At 68.1% G+C, this 24,024-nt stretch overlaps 6 protein-coding genes across 6 annotated transcripts in view; 2 read left to right on the forward strand and 4 right to left on the reverse strand.

Annotated features, from left to right (window-relative positions):
• Window positions 1-2,644: 2,644 nt before the first annotated feature.
• CHLNCDRAFT_19334 (hypothetical protein) lies at window positions 2,645-4,092 on the reverse strand (the record flags this gene model as incomplete). Its single annotated transcript, XM_005851454.1, has 5 exons — window positions 2,645-2,955; window positions 3,250-3,404; window positions 3,493-3,587; window positions 3,672-3,824; window positions 3,928-4,092. The coding sequence occupies 5 exons, from the start codon at window positions 4,090-4,092 to the stop codon at window positions 2,645-2,647; spliced, it is 879 nt and encodes a 292-aa protein (XP_005851516.1).
• A 921-nt stretch (window positions 4,093-5,013) lies between these two features.
• CHLNCDRAFT_137934 (hypothetical protein) lies at window positions 5,014-7,684 on the reverse strand (the record flags this gene model as incomplete). The annotated part of the gene is made up of 12 exons (XM_005851455.1): window positions 5,014-5,291; window positions 5,430-5,535; window positions 5,645-5,709; window positions 5,810-5,868; window positions 5,974-6,004; window positions 6,113-6,225; window positions 6,301-6,386; window positions 6,524-6,696; window positions 6,788-6,885; window positions 7,075-7,206; window positions 7,295-7,415; window positions 7,570-7,684. 12 exons carry the CDS (start codon window positions 7,682-7,684, stop codon window positions 5,014-5,016), a joined length of 1,377 nt encoding a protein of 458 aa, XP_005851517.1.
• Window positions 7,685-8,030: 346 nt separating this feature from the next.
• CHLNCDRAFT_137935 (hypothetical protein) lies at window positions 8,031-12,299 on the reverse strand (the record flags this gene model as incomplete). Its single annotated transcript, XM_005851456.1, has 13 exons — window positions 8,031-8,920; window positions 9,083-9,201; window positions 9,373-9,428; window positions 9,623-9,709; window positions 9,897-9,978; window positions 10,162-10,245; window positions 10,413-10,498; window positions 10,712-10,884; window positions 11,048-11,127; window positions 11,279-11,464; window positions 11,626-11,901; window positions 11,990-12,183; window positions 12,267-12,299. The coding sequence occupies 13 exons, from the start codon at window positions 12,297-12,299 to the stop codon at window positions 8,031-8,033; spliced, it is 2,346 nt and encodes a 781-aa protein (XP_005851518.1).
• Window positions 12,300-12,959: 660 nt separating this feature from the next.
• On the forward strand, window positions 12,960-18,772 carry CHLNCDRAFT_137936 (hypothetical protein; the record flags this gene model as incomplete). The annotated part of the gene is made up of 13 exons (XM_005851165.1): window positions 12,960-13,327; window positions 13,583-13,646; window positions 13,964-14,800; window positions 14,928-15,104; window positions 15,261-15,475; window positions 16,101-16,227; window positions 16,653-16,774; window positions 16,900-16,986; window positions 17,109-17,257; window positions 17,434-17,555; window positions 17,676-17,932; window positions 18,086-18,144; window positions 18,336-18,772. 13 exons carry the CDS (start codon window positions 12,960-12,962, stop codon window positions 18,770-18,772), a joined length of 3,021 nt encoding a protein of 1,006 aa, XP_005851227.1.
• A 948-nt stretch (window positions 18,773-19,720) lies between these two features.
• Window positions 19,721-20,667, reverse strand: CHLNCDRAFT_49971 (hypothetical protein; the record flags this gene model as incomplete). Its single annotated transcript, XM_005851457.1, has 4 exons — window positions 19,721-19,905; window positions 19,990-20,142; window positions 20,251-20,475; window positions 20,610-20,667. 4 exons carry the CDS (start codon window positions 20,665-20,667, stop codon window positions 19,721-19,723), a joined length of 621 nt encoding a protein of 206 aa, XP_005851519.1.
• A 577-nt stretch (window positions 20,668-21,244) lies between these two features.
• The window catches only part of CHLNCDRAFT_137938 (hypothetical protein), a gene marked incomplete at both ends in the record, with an annotated part of 7,328 nt that continues 4,548 nt past the window's right edge, over window positions 21,245-24,024 (forward strand). The window contains 6 exons of the mRNA XM_005851166.1: window positions 21,245-21,465; window positions 21,582-22,432; window positions 22,704-22,848; window positions 23,099-23,231; window positions 23,428-23,575; window positions 23,706-23,902. Of these exons, the coding sequence (XP_005851228.1) occupies window positions 21,245-21,465; window positions 21,582-22,432; window positions 22,704-22,848; window positions 23,099-23,231; window positions 23,428-23,575; window positions 23,706-23,902 (1,695 nt within the window). The remainder of the gene's footprint in view (window positions 21,466-21,581; window positions 22,433-22,703; window positions 22,849-23,098; window positions 23,232-23,427; window positions 23,576-23,705; window positions 23,903-24,024) is intronic.

Below are 24,024 nucleotides of genomic sequence, written 5' to 3' on the forward strand. Positions count from 1 at the left end.
ATGATCTCCACCATGGTAGCAAACCGCAGCAGCGTGTTGCTGTCGCGAACGAGGTGGAGGTACCAGGATGGGCGGTGGCGCGTGGGGCACAGGCTGGGCTGGCCCAGCAGCAGGCCGTAGGCGTCAAACACCTCAAACGCCCTGCGGGGCAGCCGCCAAGGCGTGGGGCACGGCTGGGACCCAACACACCTGGATGCCTGGCACGGCAGCGGCCCCCACGCTGCGTGCACCACCGCCATGCGAGCGAGCGCGCCCCAGCGGGCTGCCACAGCCGGTGCAGCTGCCCCGCTGTGCGCGCTGCGTGCCCCCCGCACCTGTTGATTGAGCAGGTGTCCAGCACCACGTCATCGTCCGCCACCATGACCGCCCGCCTGCCCGCGGCCAGGCGAGGCCAGGCGGGGTGCTGCGTCAGCTGCCACACCAGCATCCACTTGGGCCCCGCCATGCGCAGCACCGCGGCGCAGGCGGGGCAGTCCAGGGTGGTGTCGTTGCCGTAGTGCAGCAGCACAACATCAAAGGTGGCGGAGCCGGGCTGGCTCATCCACCTGCGGGGCGGTGTGTGGTGTGTGGAGTGGGGGCAAGCAGAGGCAGGCAGGGAGCTGAGGAGGCACAGGTGGTGCGGCCAGCAGCAAGCTGTTGGGCTCCCCGCCGCTGCTGGCGCTCCACCCACCCATGGACCTGTCCCCCCCGTCTGCCCGCCCACCCACCCGTTCACAGTGTCCCAGTTGTTGCCCACGGCGGCAATGACGAGGAAGTCACGGCTGATGGTCTCGTCAGGCTGCCGCAGCTGGCAGGCATCCTGGGCCGGCCGCACGCCCCTCCTGGCTGGGAGCCCGTGCCCAGCTTGCGGCGCCCAGCGCTGGCGGTCCTCCTCAAACGGCTGCCAGCGCAGCTGCAGGGCCCTGCCGGGCTGCTCCCGCGCAAGCAGCACCTCCTCAGCCGCCGCGCGCAGGCACTCGGCATCGCAGCGGCGCATGCCCGCCGGCGCCACCACGTCTGCCACGCCTTCCGCTGCCGAGGCCTCCTCGGGGCCTGGCGCGGCCGCCGCCGCCGTGGACGCGTTGGCAGCAGCCCTGGCGGCCCGCGCCTCCTGTAGCCGGGTGCTGGTCAGGCGGCTGGCGTTGCTGTTGAAGAAGCTGCCCAGCCAGCGCTGCATGTCGACGTGCGCCTGCGCCTCCACCAGCCTGCCGGCACGCTGCTGCGGGGGCGCGAGCGGGTGCTGGAACTGGCTCGGGGATGCCTGCTGGGCCAGATCAGAGCAGCGGTCTTGGCAGTCGGCCGTGAACCCTGGCTGATCACTGGCCTTCTGGGAAGCTGCTACCTGCTCACGCCCGGTTGCTGCTGCCTCAGATGGCGTCCGCTCGCTGAACGCTGCGCCTGCGCCTGTTTGCGCCGCCGCCGATCCCGCGTCCGTCAGCGGCAGCTGGACTGCAAGCTGGGCGGCAAGCACCTGCCTCTGAGCAGCATCCAAGGCCAGCAGCAGCAGCAGGAGGGTGGAGCAGCCCGCTGCTGGCCTCCGCATTCTGAGGGGCCGCGTCCTGGGCTGCTGCTCACGGCCTGTGCCCCCGCACAACAGTGCTCTTGGCGCGGCAGGTTCGCAGGGAAGCTCTTAGAGCCCAGTTGGTGCACGCCCGCATGATGTGCATCAGCCCTGCCCGCATGAGCAAAGGTGGAAAGTGGCGGCTGACAAGGTTGGATCCGTCTAAATTCAATTGACCAGTTTGATGCCCAATGAATAGAACTCAAAAGTGGCCAACGCCTTGATGCTACAATGTGTCATGTGCGCCCGTCAACGTGTTCCGTGACAAAAACGCCCGACGGCAGGCCCACTCGGGCACTGTCCAACACCAGCACTGCGCCACGGCACTCCGCCTTGTGCCCCGCTTTCCAGTGCTTGCGCTGGCATGCCGGGCTGCAATACAGCACCAGCCGGCAATTGGCGCAGCGCTTGAGCTTCGGGGCGTCCTGCCCCGCCACAGCGCCGCAAAAGGCGCAGACGCGCTGCTGCTTCTCCTCCCGCTTGAGCGCTCGCCTTGCCTCATCGCTGCCGCCTGCTGCAGCATCTATTGCAGAACGCCCGTCCTGATCGGTAAAGTGAGTGCCCGCTCCCTTCAAGCCAGGGCGGCAGCAGCGGCAGGACGCTGTGGAGCAAACAGCGCGGCATGCAACGAGCTCTCAAGCAAAGCCGCCCATCCCGCCAGCTGCCTGCCCCACCAGGCGGATGAGGGTCAGCGCTGTCTCCAGGTGCTCCGGGGTGCAGAAGTGCAGTGGTCGCCGGCCGAAATGGGCAATCGCATTGAGGTCAGCGCCGCGGCTGGCCAGCAGGTGCACCATGGCTGCATTCCACAGAGAGTGTGCAAAGACGAGGTAAGCAGGGTCAAGGGGCTGTCATCCAGCAGCGACCAGCCAGCAGCCCAGCCTCACCTGTGTGGCCGTGCTCTGCAGCCAGGTGCAGCGGCGTCTTTTGAACAAATGCAGCTGCACGGTGATTGGTTGGCACCGAATCCACGCTGCCCTCCACTGAGGCGCCTACACAATGTGTCGCGCAGGGGGGAGGGTTGCATGGGTGGCACGATCACTGCAGGATGCCCCTCCCCTCCTCCATGATAGGCCTCGGGTAGCCGCACACCCCACATGCTGCTCATCATTGTTGCCCACCTGCATCCAGCAGCACCTCTGCTGGGCCAACAGCTCCAGATTCAGCTGCATAGTGCAGTGGTGTCCACGCCCCTGGGCCAGCATGCGCCTCCTTGTCAGCACCCGCAGCCAGCAGGCGGGCAGTGAGTGAGCGGTGGCTGCACTTAGCAGCCAGATGCAGGGCGGTATGCCCACGGTCTTCGGCACGGTCAACAGACGCCCCCGCCGCCAGCAGAAGCTCTGCTACCCCAGCGCGGCCATTCTTTGCCGCAATGAGCAGCGGGGTCTGCAGATGCAGGGGGCAGGTGGTAGTGGAGGCTGGGCGGGTGGAGCAAACAAGCAGGCCTGGCCTGGCGCTGCGTGTTAGACCACACACCTGCTCGTATTGGTCCACCGCCTCAACATCTGCGCCTGCAGCCAGCAGTGCGCGCACCACCCCCTCGTCACCGCTGCGGCAGCCCTCGTGCAGGGCTGTCCATCCGCGGGCGTCCTGCCAGCGGATGTTGGCTCCTGGTTTTAAAAAGAAGGAGAACAATAGTTACTAGGAACTAATTGACTCAGGATGTCCGGCTGGTCCAATGTTTTTCCAACTTTGAAACGTTCAGAACTAACCCTTGGCCAGCAGCTGCCTGACGATCTCTGAGCTGCCGCTTCTGGCGGCAGCCAGCAATGGTGTAGACTCAGAATCATCTGCCGCATCAACAGTGACACCCCTCTGAGCCAGCAGCGCCGCGACAATTGCGCTGTGTCCTGCCTCGGCTGCCATCCTGCAGGAGGGGCGGAGTGGGGGGCAGTGAGCGACATGTCAGCCTTGCCCGCAGAAGCAAGGGGCAGGCAGGTGTGAGGAAGACTGACCAGATCGGCGTCTGCAGCCATTGATCCCGCATGTCTGCATTGGCTCCTCGCTTGAGCAGCAGCTGCAGCGCCTTGAGGTTGTTCTTCCCCGCAGCCTGCGGCCACCAACGGGAGGAGCGACACGGTGTTCAGCGCCGCGCTCAGCATGTGTGAAAGCAAGGCAGCAAAGGATGGCCCACCAGAAAGAGCGCTGTCTGCCCCGCCCGATTCTTGGCATCCACCGCAGCGCCCGCCGCCAGCAGCTTCTCCATGACCGCCAGGCGCCCGTGCTGGGCAGCCGACATGAGCGCTGTTATGCCGTCCACGTCGGCAGCATCCACAGCGGCCCCCGCCTGCAGGGAGCAGAGAAGTCAGCAGCGTCGGCTCAGTCGCTGTTCACGAATTTGACCAGCTGGCAGGCTGACAAGCTGCCGGCCTCCCAAGCAGCTGCCTCACCTGCACTAGAGCGGTAACCACGTGGACGTGCCCACAAATGGCTGCATCCATGAGCGGCGTGTTGCTGCGGCAGTCCCGCGAGTCCACTGCAGCACCGCCACGCTCCAGCAGCAGCTTTACGATGGGCACAGAGCCGGTGCGGGCAGCGCGCGCCAGCGGCGACATGCCCAGGTGGTCTGCCAGGTTAGCATCGGCGCCTGCCGCCAGCAGGGCGGCCACCGCGTTTCGGTGCCCCAGGCCGCAGGTTGTGACGAGAGCGGTGCGGCACTGAGTAGGCCCCCCATTGATCTCCGCCCCGGCCTCCAGCAGCGGCTGCAGCGCCGCCTCACACTTGTCCAGGCTAGCCGCGACAGTGAGCGGCCGCTCGCCATGCTGGTTGACTGTGTTAGGGTTGGCCCCTGCCGCCAGCAGCGCCAGGATCACGGCGCGCTTTCCTGACACGACGGCAAGTGGATGGGCGCATTGCCGCCCGCGCCTGCCTGGTTGGGATCCTCCCCTGCCGCGAGCAGCTCCTGCACCTGGCGCGCGTTGCCTGCCTCGGCGGCAATCGCCAGTTTGCTCCGTGGCACCACGATGGCCTGCATGGCAGCGGCCAGCTCTTCCTGCGGCCAGGCGGGGGCGCACTCTTCCTGCGGCCAGGAGCGCACTAGGGCCGGGTGAGCGGCTGGCGGTGAGCGGCGGTGAGCGCTCAGAAGAACGCCGCACCCGGCGAACGGCAGCTTACCTCGGCCCTGGGTGTCTTGCCTCTGCCCATCCCGCCCCTGCTGCACTCCCCGCAGCGCCGAGGAGACGAAGAGGCGCGATCGCGCGCCTGTCGGTTCCAAATTAAATCGGCCTAATTGTGCGGGGACAAATGTGAAGCAACAGAAGATGGGATGGGAGTTCTTGGTCCAGAGGCATGTACTGCTTGTGCCGCCGCCGCCGGCGGCAGCAGCACAACCGCTCATTGCTGCCGCTTCTGAAAATGTATCCTGCTGCATTTACAGGTGCCTGACCAATGGACCTTTGGATTTTGCTAGTATACGAGGGAGAAGGCAGCTTAGCGGCCTGCTACAAATCCAGTCACCCGTGCCGCTGTCTGCAGCCTCACACCCCTCCGTTGGCCAGCAGCGCATTGTACCGCTGGCCGCGCCGCCTGCGCATCTGCTGCCGCAGGCGCAGGCACACGACCGCACCACAACCAAAGACAATGAGGCACGATTGGCCGAAGAGCAGCAGCGGAAACAGCGGCCCCAGACGCAGCTGGAGCGCTTTGCTGGACGTCTCGAGGAGGCCCTCCTGCCGCACCGGCTTGGCCACCGCCCCTAGCACCTCCACAGCCTGGAACCAGAAGCCCCGCCTGGCAATCTCAGAGTCGAAGTAGCCTGCAGGGTTGCATTGGTGTCCAAGCTGCCTGAAGCTGGCGCGAGGAAGTGCCTGGCACAAGGGCGCCTGCCACCGGCCTCATCAGAAGGGCCTGAAGTCACTGCTGCATGGCAGGCTCCCCCCTGCCACACACTCACCATACTCGGCAAACCGGCGCGCCTCCTCTTCCTTCTTGAAGTACGGCGCCTCTGCCTGGTACACGCTGCCGCCCTTGTTGGGCGCATAGGGGTGCACCACGCAGACCTGCAAAACAGGGCAAGGCGGAGCCAGGTGGCAGCGGACACCACAGGTGGAGGCGGCTGCAGCAGTGGAGGCGGCTGCAGCACTGGCCCCGCCCCATCCGAGGCCTCACCTCATCCACCACAGCTATCTTGTCACGCGGGTACTTCAGCAGAAAAGGCCACACAAAGTCCAGACCTGCACGAGGGGAGCGGATGGGAACGGAATGCCCCACACCAGGGTACCTCAATGCACGGTGCCGAGCTGAAGGGTCGACATGCGCCCGTCACGCACTCACCCCAACCGACGTGTGCGTTGTAGAGTGTGGGCCTGACGAAGCTGTCGAAAAACTCCATCCTGCAAGCACAGCCAGCAGCAGGCAGGCACTGCAATCAAGAAATCAAGCGAGGCTGCCTCATGAGCTGATCGGCCCTCTCAGCCCGCTGGCAGCAGCTACGGAACTGGAACACGGGCGCCATGATCTCGATGAATGCTGCATCGTACGAGGGGGCACCAGCCAGGTCAACTCGTGACATCCAACATCTGGGCGCGGCTGGGATCCACAACAATGAAGCAGCGGCGCTGCCACGCCGCCGCTCACTTGTGAAGCGCAAAATGTTTGCGGAGCTTTGGTACAGCGCTGCCCACGGCGTGTAGCTCCAGATCAGCGGGCACAGGCTGGGCTGCACCACGGTGAACAGCAGCAGAGCGCACCTTGAGCAGCAGCAGCAGCAGCAGCTGGTTGTGGCAGGAGCGGCTCAGTTTAGGCAGCAGGCGCGCCCGGGGGACCCCTGTTCTGTGGCGCTTGCCTGAGCCATGAGAAGGTCGTAGGCCACCAAGACAGAGAAGAGCTTGTTGATGGTGCAGGTGTCCATCTGCGGGGTGGCAGGCGCACAAGGGTGTGCGGGAGGGCAGCAGGCACGGCCGTGTGGCGCAGCCGCTACGGTCGTGGCAGGCTGGGTCGAGTGCAGTGGAGACAGTAAAGACAGCAGGTGTCCAGCCACTGACTGACCAGCAGGTCGTCGTCTGGCAGCAGGATGGCCTTGTAGCGCTGGCGGTACGCCTGCCACTCCTCAAGCAGCGTGAAGCGGTACGTCAGCCGCCACTTGGGCCCGTTGGCCGCGTACACCGCCTTGCACAGGGAGCAGTTGAAGGTGCCGGGGCTGCTGCCGTAGTACAGGACCACTGCAGGCGTGTGTCAGGGGATACAGGGGTGCGTGGCTTCACTCTGTGGCCTCTGTACAGGGGGCGGACCTACAGCAACGCCCACACCCACCCAGGTCCCAGTTGGCCATGTGGGGGCGGTCCAGCAGCTTGGAGGCGTTGAAGTTGTCGCCGGCGGGCAGGACCACCAGATAGCCGTGCGGGACGGGGCTGCGCGATGGGGAAGGTGGGCAGGCCGGCAGGCAGGCCGGCAGGCAACAGGGCATGCTGAGAGGCAAGGGTCTGCCACGCCGGGTGAGGCAGCAGTGAGAAGGCGAACGGGCTGCGGCTGGCCCCTCAGTAGATATAGCTCGCCACACTGCCAGCAGTCGGCAGCAGCAGCCCCCGCCGCCCACTCACAAGCGCCGCCGGTCTATGCCGCAGCTGTCGCGCTCCTGCTGGCCAATCAGGCGCTCCAGCAGGCTGACGTTGTCGTGCGGCGCAAGGTCCTGGGCTGCGTGCTTTTCATGCTGTGCCTGCTGAGCCCAGAACCTGCGGGGAGGGACGAGGAGGGAGCAGAGTTGGCCTGCGCTCGTGCCAGACAGCATGCAGGCGAGCCAGCGGACTATACTCCACTCACTTTTCCGTCCATGCTTCAATGGCCTTGTGAGCGTTCTCAGGGGACTGCTCCTGGGGCGGCTGCGGCAGCTCAGGGAACTTGGTCTGGCTAGGGCTGGTGGGGGCTGGCTCTGCAGGGACGCCTGATCTCAAGAGGAGGGGAGGTCTCAGCTGGTAGCCGGCGGCTCCGGCGCCTTGCAGGTGCCTGCTGCCCTCCCCGCAGAATGCTCACCAAGGAGACGAACTGTGGTTCACAGCACCCTTGTGGCAGCGATCGAGGGGGGAGGAAAGCCTCACCTGGGTCCATGAGGTGCACAGTGCGTAAAACGCGGGCGGCGGCATCAGCGCCGGCCGCTGGCGCCGACACCGCCACCAGCACCAGCAGGGCTGGCAGCAGGGTGGGCGCTGGCATCCAGGGCCGGGGTCCTGGTGGCTGTCGAGGTGGCTGTCGAGCACGAGGGAGCGAGGAGGCCGACTAGGCGTCACTCCTGCCCTGGTGCCAGAATCGCCTCCTGCCACGTGAGGGAGGGAGGGTGCGAGCACGGGAGGCAGATGTGCGATCCAAGGCTGCTGTGCGATCCAAGGCTGCTATGACAGGATGCGGCGCTCGCCTGGCGCTCGCCTGGCGCCGCCCGACATCAAACTGATGTTTCATGGCATGATTCATGCGTCTGAGATTTGCCTTGCAGTTCCAATAATTGGCCTGAAGCGTGGGTGGAATGCCGATGGATTTCACTGAACAAAAGTAAGGCTAGCAATCATATGCAGGGCGGCGGCGGCGCCGCCGCCGTCATGCGCTGCCACTCGTGCGCGGTGGGCGAGGCGGTGCGCAGGCGCGCCAGCCACCGCTGCTTCTGCTGCATCGCGCGCTCCACGGGCTCCCGCTGCGAGGCGGGTATGCGCGCATCCTTGCCGTCCAGCTGGCTGGTGGAGGTGGCCCGCGGCATGCCGCCGCCGCCGCCGCCTGCCACCGCGTAGGCAGACTGCGCGCGCTTCAGGCCGCCCTGCCCCGCCTCTGCCCCGCCCCGGCCACCCCGGCTCAGCTGCTGCAGCAGCTGCTGGTCGGCAGGCAGGCTGTGCACGGGCGGGAGGCGAGGCAGCTGGATCGGCGCGCCGCCCGCCGCCCACTGTGCCGCCTGCCGCCCCGCCGTCGCACTCCTGCCACCGCCCGGCCCGCTGAGGCCGGCCTCCTCGCTGCCGCTGTCGCTGTCGCTGTCGCACCCGCTCAGCCGCTCCTCCACCACCTCCTGCCCCCCCAGGTCGCCAAACCCATCCACCGCAGGCTGCCACTGCCGCGCGGCCGTGGGGCGCTGCGCCGCCAAGGGCGCCCGGTCCTCAATGCGTGGCGAGCCCGGTGGCAGCTGTCGTCCCGCCAGCTCAAGGTAGCTGCGGTCCTGCAGCCCGGCTGCGGTACCAATGATGCGCAGCTGAGACCTCAGCCTGGTCACAGCCTCATCCTCATCCTCATCCTGCTCGGCGCCTTCGGCCGTGCTCCTCAAGCCCGGCTGCGCGCCTGCGGGCTTGCCGTTGGCCCTGGCGCCGCCTCCCGCCTGGTCCCGCACCGCCTGCATGTCAAAGTCGAGCGCCTGGCCTGCTGCAGCCACAGGCGCGCGGCCGGCAGACAGCCGGGCCCGCATCTTTGGCAGCCCTGCACACCCAGAAGCCAGGGCCGCGTGGGGAGGCAGGTGAGGGCCAATACACCACATGGCAGGGCTGCGAGGTGGTGTGCGCTGTTCAGACAGGCACGCAAAGCAAGCAGGCGCGGCCAGCAGGTGTGCCCGTCCCTGCACCGCCTGCTGCCGGCACTCACTGGGGCTTGGCGCGGGCGCGCCGCCGCCGCCGCCTGCCGCGCCGCCCGCCTGCCGCAGGTCTCCCTCTGAGTAGGCCAGGGCCGCCAGTGCCAGCAGCTCGCGGCCCCGCTCCGTCTTGCTGCAGCGCATGTGCCACATGCAGCGCGGCGCGTGTTGGGGACGGCGGCGGGCCCTGCCAGGCGGCCGGCCGCACCAGGCAACCGCCGCCTTGCAGGCTGCGCCATGCAAGGAGGCCCCCCCGGAAGCCCCGGCTCGCCTTAGGGTGTGGCGCAGCTGCACCGGGCTGGACAGCTCAGCAGAGTGCATGGGGTCCAGCTCAGCGCTCAGCCAGGGGTGCTGCAGCACCTGCGCACATAGACACACGCACGCACACGCATGCACAGGGCCTCAGGCAGGCAGGCCTTGCTTCCTACAGCAGCAGCCAACACGCCACTCGCCTCCAGGCAAGGCGGGGAGCGAGGGGCAAGGCTGCCCCACGGCAGCTGCCCCAGTGGCGCTGCACCACCCACCGCTGCATACGCGGCTGCCGGCCCGCCCACCTGCTCCGCGGTGAGGCGCTGCTGCGGGTCCTGCTGCAGCAGGCTGCGCACCAGGTCCTTGGCATCCTCCGACACGCCGCTCCACAGCTGCAGGCGGGGCGGCACGGCAGCGGCAGCGGCAGGAGCGGGGCGCCATCGAGAAGGCCTTCAGCAGGGCGCCTCCCTCCGCACCCCCGGCCGGGCGCTGTGCAAGGGCTTGGTGTTGGTTTCGTGTGCCCCAGAGGGAGGCAGGCAAGGGCAGGCGCCTGCGCCAATGCCAGCCTGGCCGGCGTACCTGAGGATCCATGCAGTACCGTCCCGCCTCAATGGCCTCCGCGATGGCCTCCTGGTTCTTGCCATCAAACGGCATGCGCCCCCTGCACACACGCCGCCAAAGCCGTCGCAGGAGGGTTTGGGACTAGGCGGGCACGCCGGTGGGCAGGTCACCGCCCAAGCCTGCATGCCACACACCACCACCAAAGATCCCCGCAACAGCCTGCACTCCGGGCCCAAGGCTGCCAGCAAAAGCCCAGGCCGCCTGTCCCAGGCTGCGTGCTCACGTGAGCAGGATGAAGAGGATCACCCCCAGGCTCCACATGTCCACAGCCAGAGAGTAGCGCCGGTGCTGCACAATCTCGGGTGCCCTGCACGGCACACACACACACAGAGGCGCACGCACGCGGCAGGCGGCGGCGCGTGAGGCATCCGCTGCCGGACCCGTGCCCAGGCAGCACACCGGCGGGCGAGGCAAGCCGGCGACGGCGGCCCCGCTGCGCCCCGGCACCCCCCTGCCACTGCCGGTGCGGCGCACATGTAGTGGATGGTGCCGCAGGGTGTGGCCCCCTCCCAGTCTGGCGCGTAGTTGACCCTGGCCAGGTCATAGTCCATGATCTTGACCTGCAGGCAGGTGTGTGTGTGGGGTGTGTGCGTGTGTGTGAGTATGTGTGTCTGTGTGCGTGTGTCGTGGTGGCACACCACGGGGCTGGGGCAGGCGGCCGAGGGCCGCGCGCCTGGGCGCAGGCGGTGGCCTTGCGCCCCCAACCCGCACCCCAGGGGCAGCCCGCATGCCGCGCGCGCCCGCCTGCCTGCCGATTCCCTCCAGCCCCTCACCTGCGCGCCCTCGTCCGCCGACACGTACATGAGGTTCTGCGGCTTGAGGTCGCGGTGCGCGATGCCCAGCGCGTGCAGGTGCGCCACCCCCTCTGCCACCTGTCGGAAGATGGCGCGCGCGTCGTGCTCCCGCAGCTGCGGCGAGGTGGCGATGTGGTCAAACAGCTCGCCGCCTGCGCGTGGGGCAGGGCGGCGGGAGGCCAGGGGGCGCGCGGGGCGGGTGGGCGAGGCGCGCGGGGCAGCTGCCCGGCTGGCCAACTGCGCTGCCACCTGCCGCCTCCTCAGCAGCCAGGCCGCCTCCATGCAGCCGGCCCACTTTCTTCCAGCCCCACCCACCCTCCATCAGGTCCATCACCAGCTCGATGCTGCCGTCCTCATCGAAAAAGTAGTCGTGCAGGCGGGGGATGGCGGGGTGCCTGCAGATGGCGGCAGCAGCAGGAGCAGGAGCAGGCGCCGGCGCCGTCGGCGCGGCGCGCTCGGCGCGCATCCCCTAGCTCGGCGCCGGCAGCGGGCATGCCGCGGTGGCCGGCCGCCTGGTTTGGCTGCCGCCGTGCCGCCCGCGCTCACGGCTTCTTGGCGCAGATCTGCAGGATGCGCAGCTCGTTGTGCATGGCCTCGGTGGCGCCTCGGCTCTTGTGCAGGCGGCTCTTGAGGGCGTACCGCTGCCCGTTGTACCGCCCCACGCACTCGCACACGGTGCAGGTGGCGCCGTGGCCCCAGGCCGCGCCCAGTTCGTAGTAGTCAGGCACGCGCCTGCGCAAGCGCCAGGGCAGGGGCGGGGGGCGCACCGCGGCAGAGTCGGCGGCATGGCGCGGCGCAGCGGCGAGGGGCCGCCGCACAAGTGCAATGCCGCTGCAAGCGGCGGTGGGCCCCGTGGCGGCGAGCCATGCAAGCCCCGCGCCCGCCCTGCCCACCTGAACAGGCCGGGCACGGCTGCCAGCCCCACCATCCACTCCTGCGCCTGCTGCTCATCTGGCATGCCCAGCGACACGACGGCGCCGCCGCCGGCGGGCGTCAGACCCAGCTCCTGCTTCCTCTCCATCCGCAGGTGCGCCCCCACCAGCTCCCACTTGCACTGGGGCGCCACCCCGGGGCCAGGGGCCTCGCCCGCCCCCCCGTAGAACTGCAGCGTGTGCCCCGCCAGCTCACACCAGCCGTCGCTCCACGCGCCCCAGGTGCCCGTCCGCATCCTGCGGCGGCGCAATGTCGCAGGCTAGCAGTTGGTTCCTGCTCTCTTCCGTTCCCCCCCTAGTGCACCAACCACCTCCCGCTCCCCACCACCACACCCGCGCGTGCCTGCATGGCCCCTGCCGCCGCTCCGCCACCGCCTTGCTGGGGCGCTGCTCGCGGCGGAAGCGGTGCTCGCGCTCAAAGAAGGATGCAGGGATGGCGCTGGGGTGCCGCGCCTTCTCGCTCAGCTTCTTGTTGAGCTTGTGGTGGGTGGCAGCGGCCGCGTCAGCGCCGCCATTCGCCTGCGTCGCACAGGCAGAGCTGCGCCTGGGAGGCGGAAGCCAAAGGAGCGGGCGGTGGCGGCGGCGGGGGTGGCGGCACTCACCTGGGCCTCCTGCTTGGAGGGTGCGCAGCCCATGATGTGCGTCCACGCCTCACAGGCGGCTCAACAGCCCGCCAACCCAGTGCATGTTGTGTCGGAGCGATGGGCTTCGGCAGTGCCGGCGCTCTGTCTGCCCGCAATGAAATGGCAACTTGCTCGATGCCCCTGTGCTGCACGCTGCTCCTGAAAGTGCTGCTGCTGCATTGCACGCCGCCTTTCCTGGCCCATCCCCCCAGCTGTTTGAAGACCATGCTGCGGCACACGCATTACGCCTGATCAACCGCATATTCTTCAAGCGGCAAGGTAACAGCCCTAACAACGGGCGAAACCATGAGTTCGTGCGCCTGCTCCCTTGCCGGCTGGCGAGGAGCGCCGCTGCGGCCCGGGGCGAGCCATGGGGCATCCAGAAGGAGGCACCTGGCCGTCGTGCCGTTTGCAAAGCAGCAGGTGAGCCACTGTTGGTGGGCCGCCCAGCGAGCGCCGCCGCCCGCCCCTTACCGCCCCTCTTGTTGCCCTACCCGCCGCGCAGCACAGAATTCAACTGCATGTGAATGCCTGATCACTATGCTCCCCCATTGCCTTGAGCCATGCCTGCTGCTTGGTCCTGTTAAACAGGTGTCGGCGGCCGTGGTGCCACCACAGCCGCCGCCGCCATCCGCCGCCCGGGGCCCACCCCCCTGGGCTGTTGGAGCGGGCATGGTGGCTGTTGCCGCTGCGGCCATCAAGGTGGCATGGGCCAACCGCGGGCAACGGCGCGCCGCGCAGGACCCCGCCCTGGCGCAGCCTGCAGCAGCAGCAGCAGCGGCGGCGGCGGCGGCGGCGGGCGCCTCGCCCGCCGAGGCGGCCAGGGCAGCCGTGCGGCAGGCTGGGCAGCACCTGGCAGCCTCCAACGGCTCGGGCTCGGAGCAGGCGGCAGAGGCGGTGGCGCCGCTGCTGCTGGCGGCGGAGACGGGGGGCGCGGCGGAAGAGACGGCCAGCCTGTCTCTGGAGCAGCTGCAGAAGATGGCCACAGAGCTCTACATGCTCATCCAGCAGGTGTGCCCCCTGGCCCTGGGCCCCCGCCTGTGCCGGGCCCACCCCCTGGGGAGGGCAGATGCCAGGGCGTGCCAGGGGGTGCCGGGGCTTTGCAGGCTACTTGATGGTTGCGGGCCTTGTGCTGCTAGCCCTCCCTCTGCCAGCCCTCCCTCTTGCCCTGCCGGCCCGGCCTTCCACCCTTCCCGGCCCCTGCCCTGCCTGCGCTGCGTGGCGTGGCGCAGATGGAGCTGCAGCTGCAGGAGATGGTGGGCGAGATGGCCGAGCTGCTGCCGGAGGACACGCAGCGGCAGCTGGGACGACCTGGCGCAGCAGATGGAGGAGGTGGAGGAGCGGCTGGCCTCGCTCAAGGTGCGGCAGGGGTGGGCAGGGGAGGGCAGGGGTGGGCAGGGGGAGGGCGGGTGCTTGTGTGGTGTAACATACATGAGACCGTGTGTGGCTTGAAGGGGCCGGCGCCCTCGACTGGGCTGGGCTGCCCCAGGAAAAGGCGGGATGGTCGCCTGGGCAAAGGCGGGATGGTCGCCTGGTGGCTGGGTAAGGGTTCGCTCTCCCCGCGCCACTCTGCAGGGCAGGAGATTGGCCTGCCCAGCGCAGGCAGCCCCCCATGCCAGCCGGTGCGCGCTGCCGCCGACGGTGTGCCGCCTGCCCCGGTCCTGCACTGCCTGCAGGGGCGCGAGGATGCGGAGGGGCGTGTGATGGCTGCGGAGAAGGCGTACAGCGACCTGCAGTGGCGGCTGTTTGAGCTGGTGACCGCGGGGGCGGCGGAGCGGCAGCGCCGCGCCCTGCGCTCCCTGCTCTTCAACCTCACCACCCAGCGCCAGCTGCTGCGGCAGGTGGAGCAGCAGGAGGCCCTGAGGCTGCGCATGAGGGATGTGGAGCAGAGGATCGCGTCCCTGCTGGCAGAGGAGCAGCAGCAGCCCGCAGCGGCGGCGGCGCAGGCGGCGGCGCCGCCGCCGCGCGGCCAGGATTGGGCCGAGCCGCCGGCGGCTGCCGTGCAGCGCCGGACCGCGCTGCCGCCGCGGCTGATGGGCAGGACGGCGGCGGAGGGATCGCCTGGCGAGCTGCGGCTGCTGGCGGCGGGCGCCAGCATACCTCACGACGACAAGGTGGCCACCGGGGGCGAGGACGCTTTCTTCCTCAGCAGCTACGGCCTGGGCGCCTTTGGCGTGGCAGACGGCGTGGGCGGCTGGGCGCTGGAGGGAATTGACCCCGCCCTCTACCCCCGCCGCCTCATGGCTGCCTGCGAGGAGTTCTTGCAGGAGCAGCGGCAGCGGCAGCAGCCCGGCGCAGCAGCAGCAGCAGCAGCAGGAGCCGAGGCGGAGGAGTGGGACGGCCCCTTCCCCGCCCTCACGGTACTGGAGGGTGGCTACCGCCGCACCGAGGAACCCGGCAGTACCACCGCCATCCTGGCGGTGCTGGCGCCGGGCGGCCTGCTCAGCGTGGCACACCTGGGCGACTGCGAGCTGAAGGTGGTGCGCCAAGGAGCCGTCACATTCGCCACAGAGGTGAGGGCTGGCAGGCAGGGAGGCCCTGCCTCATCTGCCCATACCGACGCCCCCCACCATCACCCCCCACCGCACACACGTGCACACACGTGCACACCCACACACCCACACCTGCACCTGGCCGCAGGTGCTGGAGCACCAGTGGAACATGCCTCTGCAGCTCAGCTCCGCCTCCTTCTACGACTGCGGCAGCCGCCCCGACGATGCTGATGTGCACGAGGTGGAGCTGGCGGCGGGGGACGTGGTGGTGGCGGGCAGCGACGGGCTGTGGGACAACCTGTGGGAGGAGCAGCTGCTGCAGGCGGTGGCGGCTGCACAGGAGCAGCAGGCAAGCCCCGGCCCTGCCCTCTTGCTGCCCTGTGCCGTGTCCTTGCTCCACTGGCCGCTGCTGGCAGCCCAGGGCAACTGAAGTGCGTGTGTCTCATGCCCCACGCTTGCCCCTGCCTGCCTGCCTGCGTAGCGCAACGGCGCCGACGCGCTGGATGTGGCTGAGCAGCTGGCGCTGCTGCTGGCGCGGGCGGCCCACCGCCAGTCTGTCGATCCCACCTTCCGCTCTCCGTTTGCGGTGGAGCGGGCGCGGCGGGCGGCGGCGGGCGAGGCGGGCGGCATGCTGTTGCCCGACATTGGAGGCAAGCAGGACGACGTGACTGTGGTGGTCGCGGTGGTGGCGGGCGAGTGAGCAGCCAGCAGGTGCCAGACGGTTGGGCGGGGCATTGCAGCATCCCGTGATTGCATGCCGCCCATTCTTCATGTCCTGCTGGCCTGCTCTGTGGTTGGACCCATTGTAGCTGCTCGAAACACTTCTTGTGAGGACACACCCAGCAGCACTAGGGCCTCGCTGTGTGCTGTCTCCGGTGCGCGGCGGCAACCACAGCGGCGGCAGGAGGTGCCAGGCGGGCACCGCCCAAGCATTCTTGCTGGCCCCCCTACCGGTTCCTGGGTAGCTTGTGTGCTTCGTCCCGGTGCACCGTGAGCCCGCCAGAGGTGAGGCAGCGCTGAAGAGGTGGCATGGAACGAAGTGTACGGTGGTCTCTGCGGGCGCTCCCAGGCCCTGGACCAGCAGGCCAAGGCTCAACCCAAGCGCTTGGCTGGGAGGCAGGCTGCATATACCGTGGTGGGCCGGCCGCCAGCCTGGCGCAGATAATACCCCGAGCTGGTTTGGTCATGGCCGGTAATCCTGTTGGCCATCGCTCGGCCGCCCTTTGTTCAGCTTCTCCCCCCCACATCATGCAAGTATGGCTGCTGCGGGCGGTCTCCACCATAGTAATCTGTATTGCAGGGGGTTTCCGCCGGATTGCAGCGAGGGGGAGCTCCTGCAGCTGTTTGGCACCCATGGGGAGATAGTGAGCCTGCGGATGGTGGCTGGAGGGGATGGCCAGACGAGCGCCGCCCCACACGCCTTCGTCAAGTATGCACTGCCCGATCAGGTGAGCCCTTGGCGCCCTTGAAGGGCGGGGGAAACAGAAGCCTGGGCGCTGCGCTTGGCTGGTGCGCCCAGCGCAAAATATCCCGCATCGGGCGCCGCCCAGTGGCTGCTGGCTGCCAGGGGAGGGCCCCCACACACTCACACGGCACGGCCGGCCGTGCGAGCGCCAAATCTCGGCGCCTGGGCTGGGCGGTCAGGGCGGCAGCTGCTGGCGGGTGGGAAGCTGCCGCAGCCGGGGCCGGGGGTGTTGGCTCCAGGGCGGAGCCCTAGTAACGTTTTTGAGGCATCCACAGCCCTGGATGAAGAAAATCGGCTACTGGAAGCCCAGGCAGCTCCTGTGTGGACGGGGAAAGCGCTAGGATAAGCTGTAGCGCCGCAGTGCCCGCTCTCCTCTCTGACCAGTCCTGCACCCCTGCCCTTATGCAGGCAACCGCGGCGATACAAGCACTCAATGGCGCCACCATCAGCGGCTGCCAGCTAGTGGTCAAGTTTGCAGATGCAGACGTGCAGCCACGAGTGGAGTCTGGCCGTCAGCCATCAGAGTGGTGGTGCGTGCCCCGCTGCCACACGCATGGCGTTCTTTAGCTGCGGGGCCGGCTCTGCACATTACCCAAGGCCGCTGGGTCGTATAATGGGTTTAATGTTAGCGCACACCTGGGTGACTGCCCTGCAGCTACTGCCGCAACCTCCCCGCCAACTACGCGCGGCAGGATGTGGGCGAGATGTTCCTGCCATTTGGCACCGTGCTGGAGATCCGGCTGTGAGTCTGGTTGTGGCGCCGACCTGCCTGCTGTGGCGGGCGTCCCTCCCGTCGACCGCGCTCCTGCCTATCCTTCCCTGAAATCCCGGCTGCCGCCCCTGTCGCCCTGCCGCCCGCTGCAGGTTCCCCAGCACCGAGCTGTACAAGGGCAGCGGCGCCCTGGTGCAGCTGCAGAGCGTGGAGCAGGCTTCGGCCGCCATCCACGCGCTCAACGGCAGCTTCCCGCGCGGCGCCCAGCAGCCGCTGCTGGTCCGCTATGCAGACAGCCCAGGTGGGGCCCTGTGCAGCAGGGGTGTGTGTGCAGCAGCAGCCAGCGCGCAGCAGGCGGCGCTGTGCACGACCGGGGCAGGGTTGTGACTGGAGTGACAAGCGTAGCCATCAACCAAGGGTGCACCTGTGCGGCTTCCGCTGACACTGCTGCTGCTGCTGCTGCTGTGCCACGTGCAGCGGAGAAGGCGGCCAAGCAGGCGCGCAAGGAGCGGCTGCTGCAGAAGCAATCCTCGGGGCCCAACCTGTTTGGCAGCGGCAACCTGCTGACGGCGCAGCTGCAGCAGCAGCTGCTTGGCTTGGTGAGCTGCGTCTGTGCCAGCGACGGGCTGCCTAGTGGCCTCTCCAGGCACCAGCACCCAATGCCGTAGCCCTTCCCGTCGCTGACCTTGTGCACCCCTGCCCCCCGCACCTGCTCGCAGGCCATCGGCGGCTCGGGCCGTGGCCTGTCCATGCCTGGCGGTGGCCTGGCTGGCAGCCCCGACCTGTCTGGTGACGTGCCATCCATGCTGAGCCTGGACAGCTTCCAGGACGGCAGCCTGGCGCCCGCCGCCAGCGCGGTGCTGCAGCAGCAGGCGGCGCTGGCGGCGCAGGGGGGCTCCACCACCGGAGCCTCCATCTACATCAAGGGCATGCCCGAGGATGCAGACAAGCTGTGGCTGTACGAGAAGTTTGCCAGGTGGGGTGGCGTGCTGGCGCTGAGCTGGAGGCAGCCGGCCAGGCACTCCCTTGATGCCCACAAACCCGCTCACAGCATCGCTGCTGCTGCGTCCCCCACACAGCGCCTCATATGCCTGCCCCCCCCTGCGTCCCGGCCTTTATCCACCCGCAGATTTGGCGGCATTGCCAGCGTGCGTGTGCTGATCGATGAGCAGAGCGGCAAGTGCAACGGTGAGCAGGCATGCGGGCAGCGGTGCAGCTGCATGCAGCATCTGGAGGCACAGGGCAGCGCCCTGCTCGGCAGTCCACTGCCCACATGGCTGTGTGCGCATGTGCTCGCCCGCCGCCCTCTCCCTGCCTGCCCTCCTGCCCTCCCTCTCGCCTCACCTTGCGTGCTCCTGTGTGCCCACGCTGCGCCGCAGGCATCGGCTTTGTCAACTACGTGACTGGCGAGGCGGCGCGGCTGGCCCAGGAGTCCATGAACGGCGTCAGCATGGGCGACCGCCTGCTGCACGTCATGGTGCAGAACCCGGCCTCGCGCACCCGCCCCGCGCCAGCTGCGGGGGCCCCAGCGGGCGCGCTGCCTCCCGCCTCGCTGCCGTCGCTGGCCAACTCCGCGCCAGGCGGCCTGTCGCCGGCGCGCCAGGCGCCTATGTCTGCCATGCACGCCGCGGCAGCCAACCTGGGCTTCAACACCAGCGCGCTGGCCAGCCTGCAGGCGGGCCTCATGCCATCGGCCACAAACGGCATGCCGCTGCCGCACATGCCCAACGGACTGCCGCTCTCCATGGCCCACACCGGCTATCCCGGCATGGCCGGCCAGCCAGCCGGCGCCTCCTTTGGCACGCTGCAATGGTGAGCAGCCACCTCCCCCCAAAACGTAACCCGCTTTCTCCCCTTCCCCGTCGAATTCTTTCCTTGTGCTGGCGGCGCCTGCGAGCACCCATGCAAGTGCCGCACCGCTGCCTGCCCAGCGCGCCAGTTCTCTGGTGTCATGTGTCTGTACCAGCCTGTCTAGTACACACTGGCCTGACTTGGATTTTATGGCTCGCTGCCGTTACAAGTTACTGGCAGCGCTGTCGTGTATGCTGTGCTTCGCTCGACAGCCCGTCACACCTCAGAAGTTCCCTTCGAACGATAACATACCATGCCAATTGAATCTTCGCACACAGACATGTTGTGTGTCTGTCCTTCTTTGTTGCCTGGCCAACTCACTCCCCGCTGTGCCAACTCTTTTGGCGCCGCACCTCTGCCGATTTTACTACACACCGCCCCACCGAACCGATCTTTACCTCTCACCCTTTCCCACCCGCACGTCGACCACTTCCTAATGTCCCCAATGTCTCGAATTTCTTTGAAGATTGCTTTGGTACAACACACCTGTATCGCATGACGCATGCTCTTTTTTCCACTCCCTTTGCGGCACCGCACCCCTTTCCATCTCTGGCGGCTCTGCCGCAAAATCCCCAGCCTCTTCACCAAGCGCTTGTCTTGTGCAGAAGCTGTCCCTGTTCCTAACAATCCCACACCCTCGAATTCTACGCCTGCCCATATCATCATCACAGCTGCAGCAGTACCTATCCATTTTCGAGTGTTGGGATGCTGCCTTCCTCCACCTGGTTAGCTCTCTGATCCAACACTCTGTGCTGAACGAAATGCTCAATCGTATGCTGCCGATTGTTTGTGTCCTCTCGAGCAGGCTCCTTTGTTGTTGCCGCCAGAGTTCCTTCTTGCTGTATTTATTCCTCGGATTCAGCGCGCACAGTTTTTTCGCATTTTACTAGTGCAACACAGCCCGCTAATACCCTCAGTCGTGCAGGGTGCCAGGCACGGTGTAGCCAGGCCTGTGCACACGATCGTATGGATGCTCCCGCGGGGAAAGCGGGCGCAGGTCGGACAGAGCCGGCGGCTGCTGCGCCTCCTGGGTGGTGGATTCCACGCCGGGCAGCTCTGGCAACGGCTCTGTGTCATGCCCATGCGCCTGCAGCTCGCCTGCGAGAATCACCCATGACGCCCACGTCAGCGTTCAAACTCAGCACACACATTGTGTCCTCTGCCAACCCCTGCGTGGCTTACTCTGCATGTGCGCCTGCGCCGCGGCCTCAGCTTGGTCTGCCGGCAGCGGCCTGAACTCCAGGTGCAGATGCACAAAGCCCTGCTTCAGGCCCGAAGGGTGCGCCGTCAGCGGCACCGCCAGCTCTGCACTCCCCCAGTTCAGCACATCATATACTGCATCGGTACAGGTGGGGCTGGGGTAGTGCAGTGCTGGAGTGCGACTCGCACGCGCCTCGAGTTGCTCCTCAACCAACCAGCTGCCACTCACCTGCTGCCACTCACCGGGGGCCCTGCCATAGCCAATCAAGTCGTCCGGCGAAGCCCTGTTTTGATTGAATACCTTGACCAGCAGCGCCTCAGGGTCGGCCACCACAGGCAGCGCCAGCGTCTCCTCCCACACCGGCTCGGTGCCGCCCTTCATGGCTGTCTTGGTGGCGGCGGACACGGCCTGGCCACCCGTGAAGGACACGATGCAGTAAGGGTCCTGGTCGCCAAACTGCTCGCAATCTGCAAGCGCCAGCGGGCGGGTGCACAGGTGTAGACCTGTTCTCGGTGGATCAGACTGTAACCCTCCCACAGGCAAGCAAGGCGTGTCGTCGGCGGAAGGGCAAACCAGCCGCTATTGCCCGCGGGCGGGCTACCTTGGAGGCCCGAGGCGGCGTGCACCGTGACCCTCAGCTCGCCCGTGGTGGCTGCCATTGGTGTGTGGCCGACTAGAGGCTGACGGGCCAGCGGCACAGGAGGGCCAGGGGCGCGGCCAAGGAGGGGCAGCGACGGCAGAGCGGAGCCTGTGTCAGCGGGCCTTGGAGAGCGGCGGGCAACCCTGCGAAGCTTGGATGAATCCAGGCCTGCATCACACGACGCCACAGCGCAGCTCTACGCTCCATTTGGCGAGCGTGAGCTGGCGCTCGGGGTCGTTCTCGCAGAGACTACAGCCATCGCTACTCCTGATCAGCATTCGACCTCTACTTCAACCAAACTATCCAGTGGCAAGCGGAAGAAGTGCAGCGCCAACCTCCCCTCAATCGCCGAGGGGGACCCAGCTACAAGCCGAGGCCCGGCCACCGCTTGGCAACTGATGAGCTCTCGCTGATAGCAGGTGAGGCGAAGGCTGCTCTCTGGCGTGCCACTGCCGGGTCCCGCTTGATCGAGCTGCCCAGGCCTTTGTAGCGGGCTGGGTTGGCTGCCGTGCGCTGCCTGCACGACTGCTGGTGCCCCCGACCTGCCGCGCACACTGCTGCCCTGCGCTGCAGGCGGCGAGGGGCGGAGGTGAGCGATGGGCAGCCCACACGAGCGCTCCCGGCGTGATGACCGGGAGCACAAGCACAAGAGCAGCCGGGACAGAGACCGGTCCCGATCCAGGGACCGCCGGCGCAGCGGGCGAGACGACAAGGAGCGGCGGCGGCGGTCACGCTCCCGCTCCCGCTCCCGCAGCAGGGACAGGCACCAAAAGCGCGACCGTAGCGCGGAGCGAGATGCCAGCCGCAAGCGCAGCAGGTGGGTGGGTCGCTTACAGAGCGTGGGGCCTGGCAGATGGCAGGACAATGACACGGCAGAGCTTTGCCCTGCGGATCGTTGCCAACCACTGCGTTTTGATCTGCCTTGTGGTGCAGGCCCGAGGAGAGCTTGCCTTCAGCTGAGGCATCCGGCCAGCCGGCCCAGCAATTTGTGCAGCAGGCGCAGCCGATGATGGCAGCACCCGCGCAGCTGGGCGCCATGCCGGCGTCAACTCTGGAGGCGGCTCGGCTGCAGGCGCTGGCGGGGCACGATGCGGAGGAGCAGCGGCGGCGGGAGCGTGAGGCGGAGCAGGTCAAGCTGGATGCGGAGATGGAGAAGCGGCGGAAGCGCATCCAGGCCTGGCAGGAGCAGCGGCGCAAGGAGGAGGAGGCGGCGGCGGCGGCGGAGGCGGCAGCCAAGGCGGCGGCGCAGCCTGACGCTGCGGAGGCGGGGGCGGCCGCAAAGCAGAAGGCTTGGACGCTGGAGGATGAGTCGTCGGATGAGGACGAGGGGCAGGCTGGGGTTGCAGCTGCTGCCGACGGCGACGGCGATGTGGAGATGCCAGATGCCGGCGGCGCGGCGGCTCCGCCTGCGCCGGCACCAGCGGCGGCGGCTGCAGAGGAGGAGGAGGAGGTGGATCCGCTAGATGCCTTCATGCAGGCCAATGTGCTGCCAGCCGTGAAGCAGCAGGAGGCATCAGCGGCAGCACCAGCGGCGGCTGCAGAGGAGGAGGAGGAGGTGGATCCTCTGGATGCCTTCATGCAAAGCAATGTGCTGCCGGCAGTGCAGCAGCAGGACACGGGCGCGTCGGCAGAGCCAGGGGCTGCAGCGAAGCAGGACGCCGGCGGCAAGGCGGCTGCGCCTGCGCCCGTGGCAGCCGCAGCAGCTCCAGCAGCAGCCAATGGCGAGGCCAGCAGCCAGCCGGCGCGGCCGCGGCGGCGCTCGAGATACGACACCGACTCATCGGGTGCGGCCTTGCCTTACCTGCCTTCCTGCCTGCCTGGGCAGCCTGCTCCTTCACTTGCACTGTGTCATTTCTCTTGTCTGTCTTCTTGGATTGGTTGGTGCCTGGCTGGGGCTGTGGGGGCCCGTCATCAGCTGGCGCCCCTGGGGCAGTCGCTTGCCCGCTGCTGTGCTTTCCCGTCGTCGCTTGGGCGCTGCACCCAGAGTTGCTGCTTGCCGACCTGGCCCTGCCTGCCTGCCTGCCTGCCTGCCTGCCTGCGACGATGTGCGTGCAGAGGAGGAGCCGGATTCTTCGGCCGAGGAGGAGGAGGAGAGTGAGGATGAGGCGGAGTGGATGCGCAAGCTGATTGCGGGCAAGCTGTCCAAGGGGGAGAAGCTGGTGGCGGTGGACCATGCGGCCATACAGTACCCGCCCTTCAGGTGTGCAGCGCTGTTGGGGTGGGGAGGCGACGCCTGGCAGTGTTGGCTGTGTGTGTGTGTGCGTGTGTGTGTGTGGTTGTGTGGGGCGGTTTCGGGGCGGAGGCGCAGGGCAGGTGCATGGGATGGCGAGGGAGCGGCGCTGCAGGCCGCTGCCCGCGCCGCCGCAGCTCACGCGACCCCGCCGCGCGCTCGCTGCCGCCGCTGGCTGTGAGCCGCGTGCCGCGTCCTGCCCCCCTTGGGCTCCCCTCAGGCGCAACTTCTACATCGAGGTGCCTGAGCTGGCGCGCATGAGCGGGGAGGAGGTGGAGGAGTACCGCAAGCAGCTGGACGGCGTCAAGGTGCGCGGCAAGGACGTGCCCAAGCCCGTCAGGAACTGGAACCAGGTGGGTGGGTCGGAGGTGTGGGGGTGTGGCGGTCACCACGTGTGATGCTGCTGCTGCTGCTGCGTGGGCTGCGGGCCAGCGTGGTTGGCGGGCGAGGTGGGCGTGCTGTGCCCCTGTGCCCTCCCTCGCGCTGTCTCCCAGGCCTGACGTCGCTGCCCGTGGGCTCACTGCTGCCCCTGCCCCTGCCCTGGTGCAGTGCGGGCTGAGCACGCGCATCCTGGAGGTGCTGAAGAAGGGCGGCTTTGAGCAGCCGCTGTCCATCCAGGCGCAGGCGCTGCCAGGCGCGTGGCTGGGCTGCCGCGGCCGCTGCTCCCTGGCCGCCGCTCCCTGGCCTGCCTGCAGCCGTGCTCCAGGACTCGGCCTGCCGGCCTGGCACGGATCCTGCCACCACCCCTCCCCTGCTCTGCCGTGCCGTGTCTCACCTCGCGCCCTGTGCCCGCCTGCCTGCCTTCCCGCTCGCCCGCCTGCCCGCAGTCATCATGAGCGGCCGCGACTGCATCGGCATCGCCAAGACCGGCAGCGGCAAGACGCTGGCGTTTGTGCTGCCCATGATGCGCCACGTCAAGGACCAGCCGGCGCTGGCCAACGGGGACGGGCCCGTGGCTCTGGCCATGGCTCCCACACGGGAGCTGGTGACGCAGGCGAGCGTGCTGGGGTGGTGGTGGCTTATGGTGGGGTGTGCTGGAGCTGTAGCGGCGCGGCACGAGTGTGTGGCTGGCCGCCTGCTGCCGCCCGCTGGCTGCTCTGTGCCGTGCGCTGTGTGCTCAGCCGGCGCCACCTGCCTCCCCTGCAC

Source organism: Chlorella variabilis (genome assembly GCF_000147415.1).
Source record: "Chlorella variabilis unplaced genomic scaffold CHLNCscaffold_2, whole genome shotgun sequence".
NCBI lineage: Eukaryota > Viridiplantae > Chlorophyta > Trebouxiophyceae > Chlorellales > Chlorellaceae > Chlorella > Chlorella variabilis.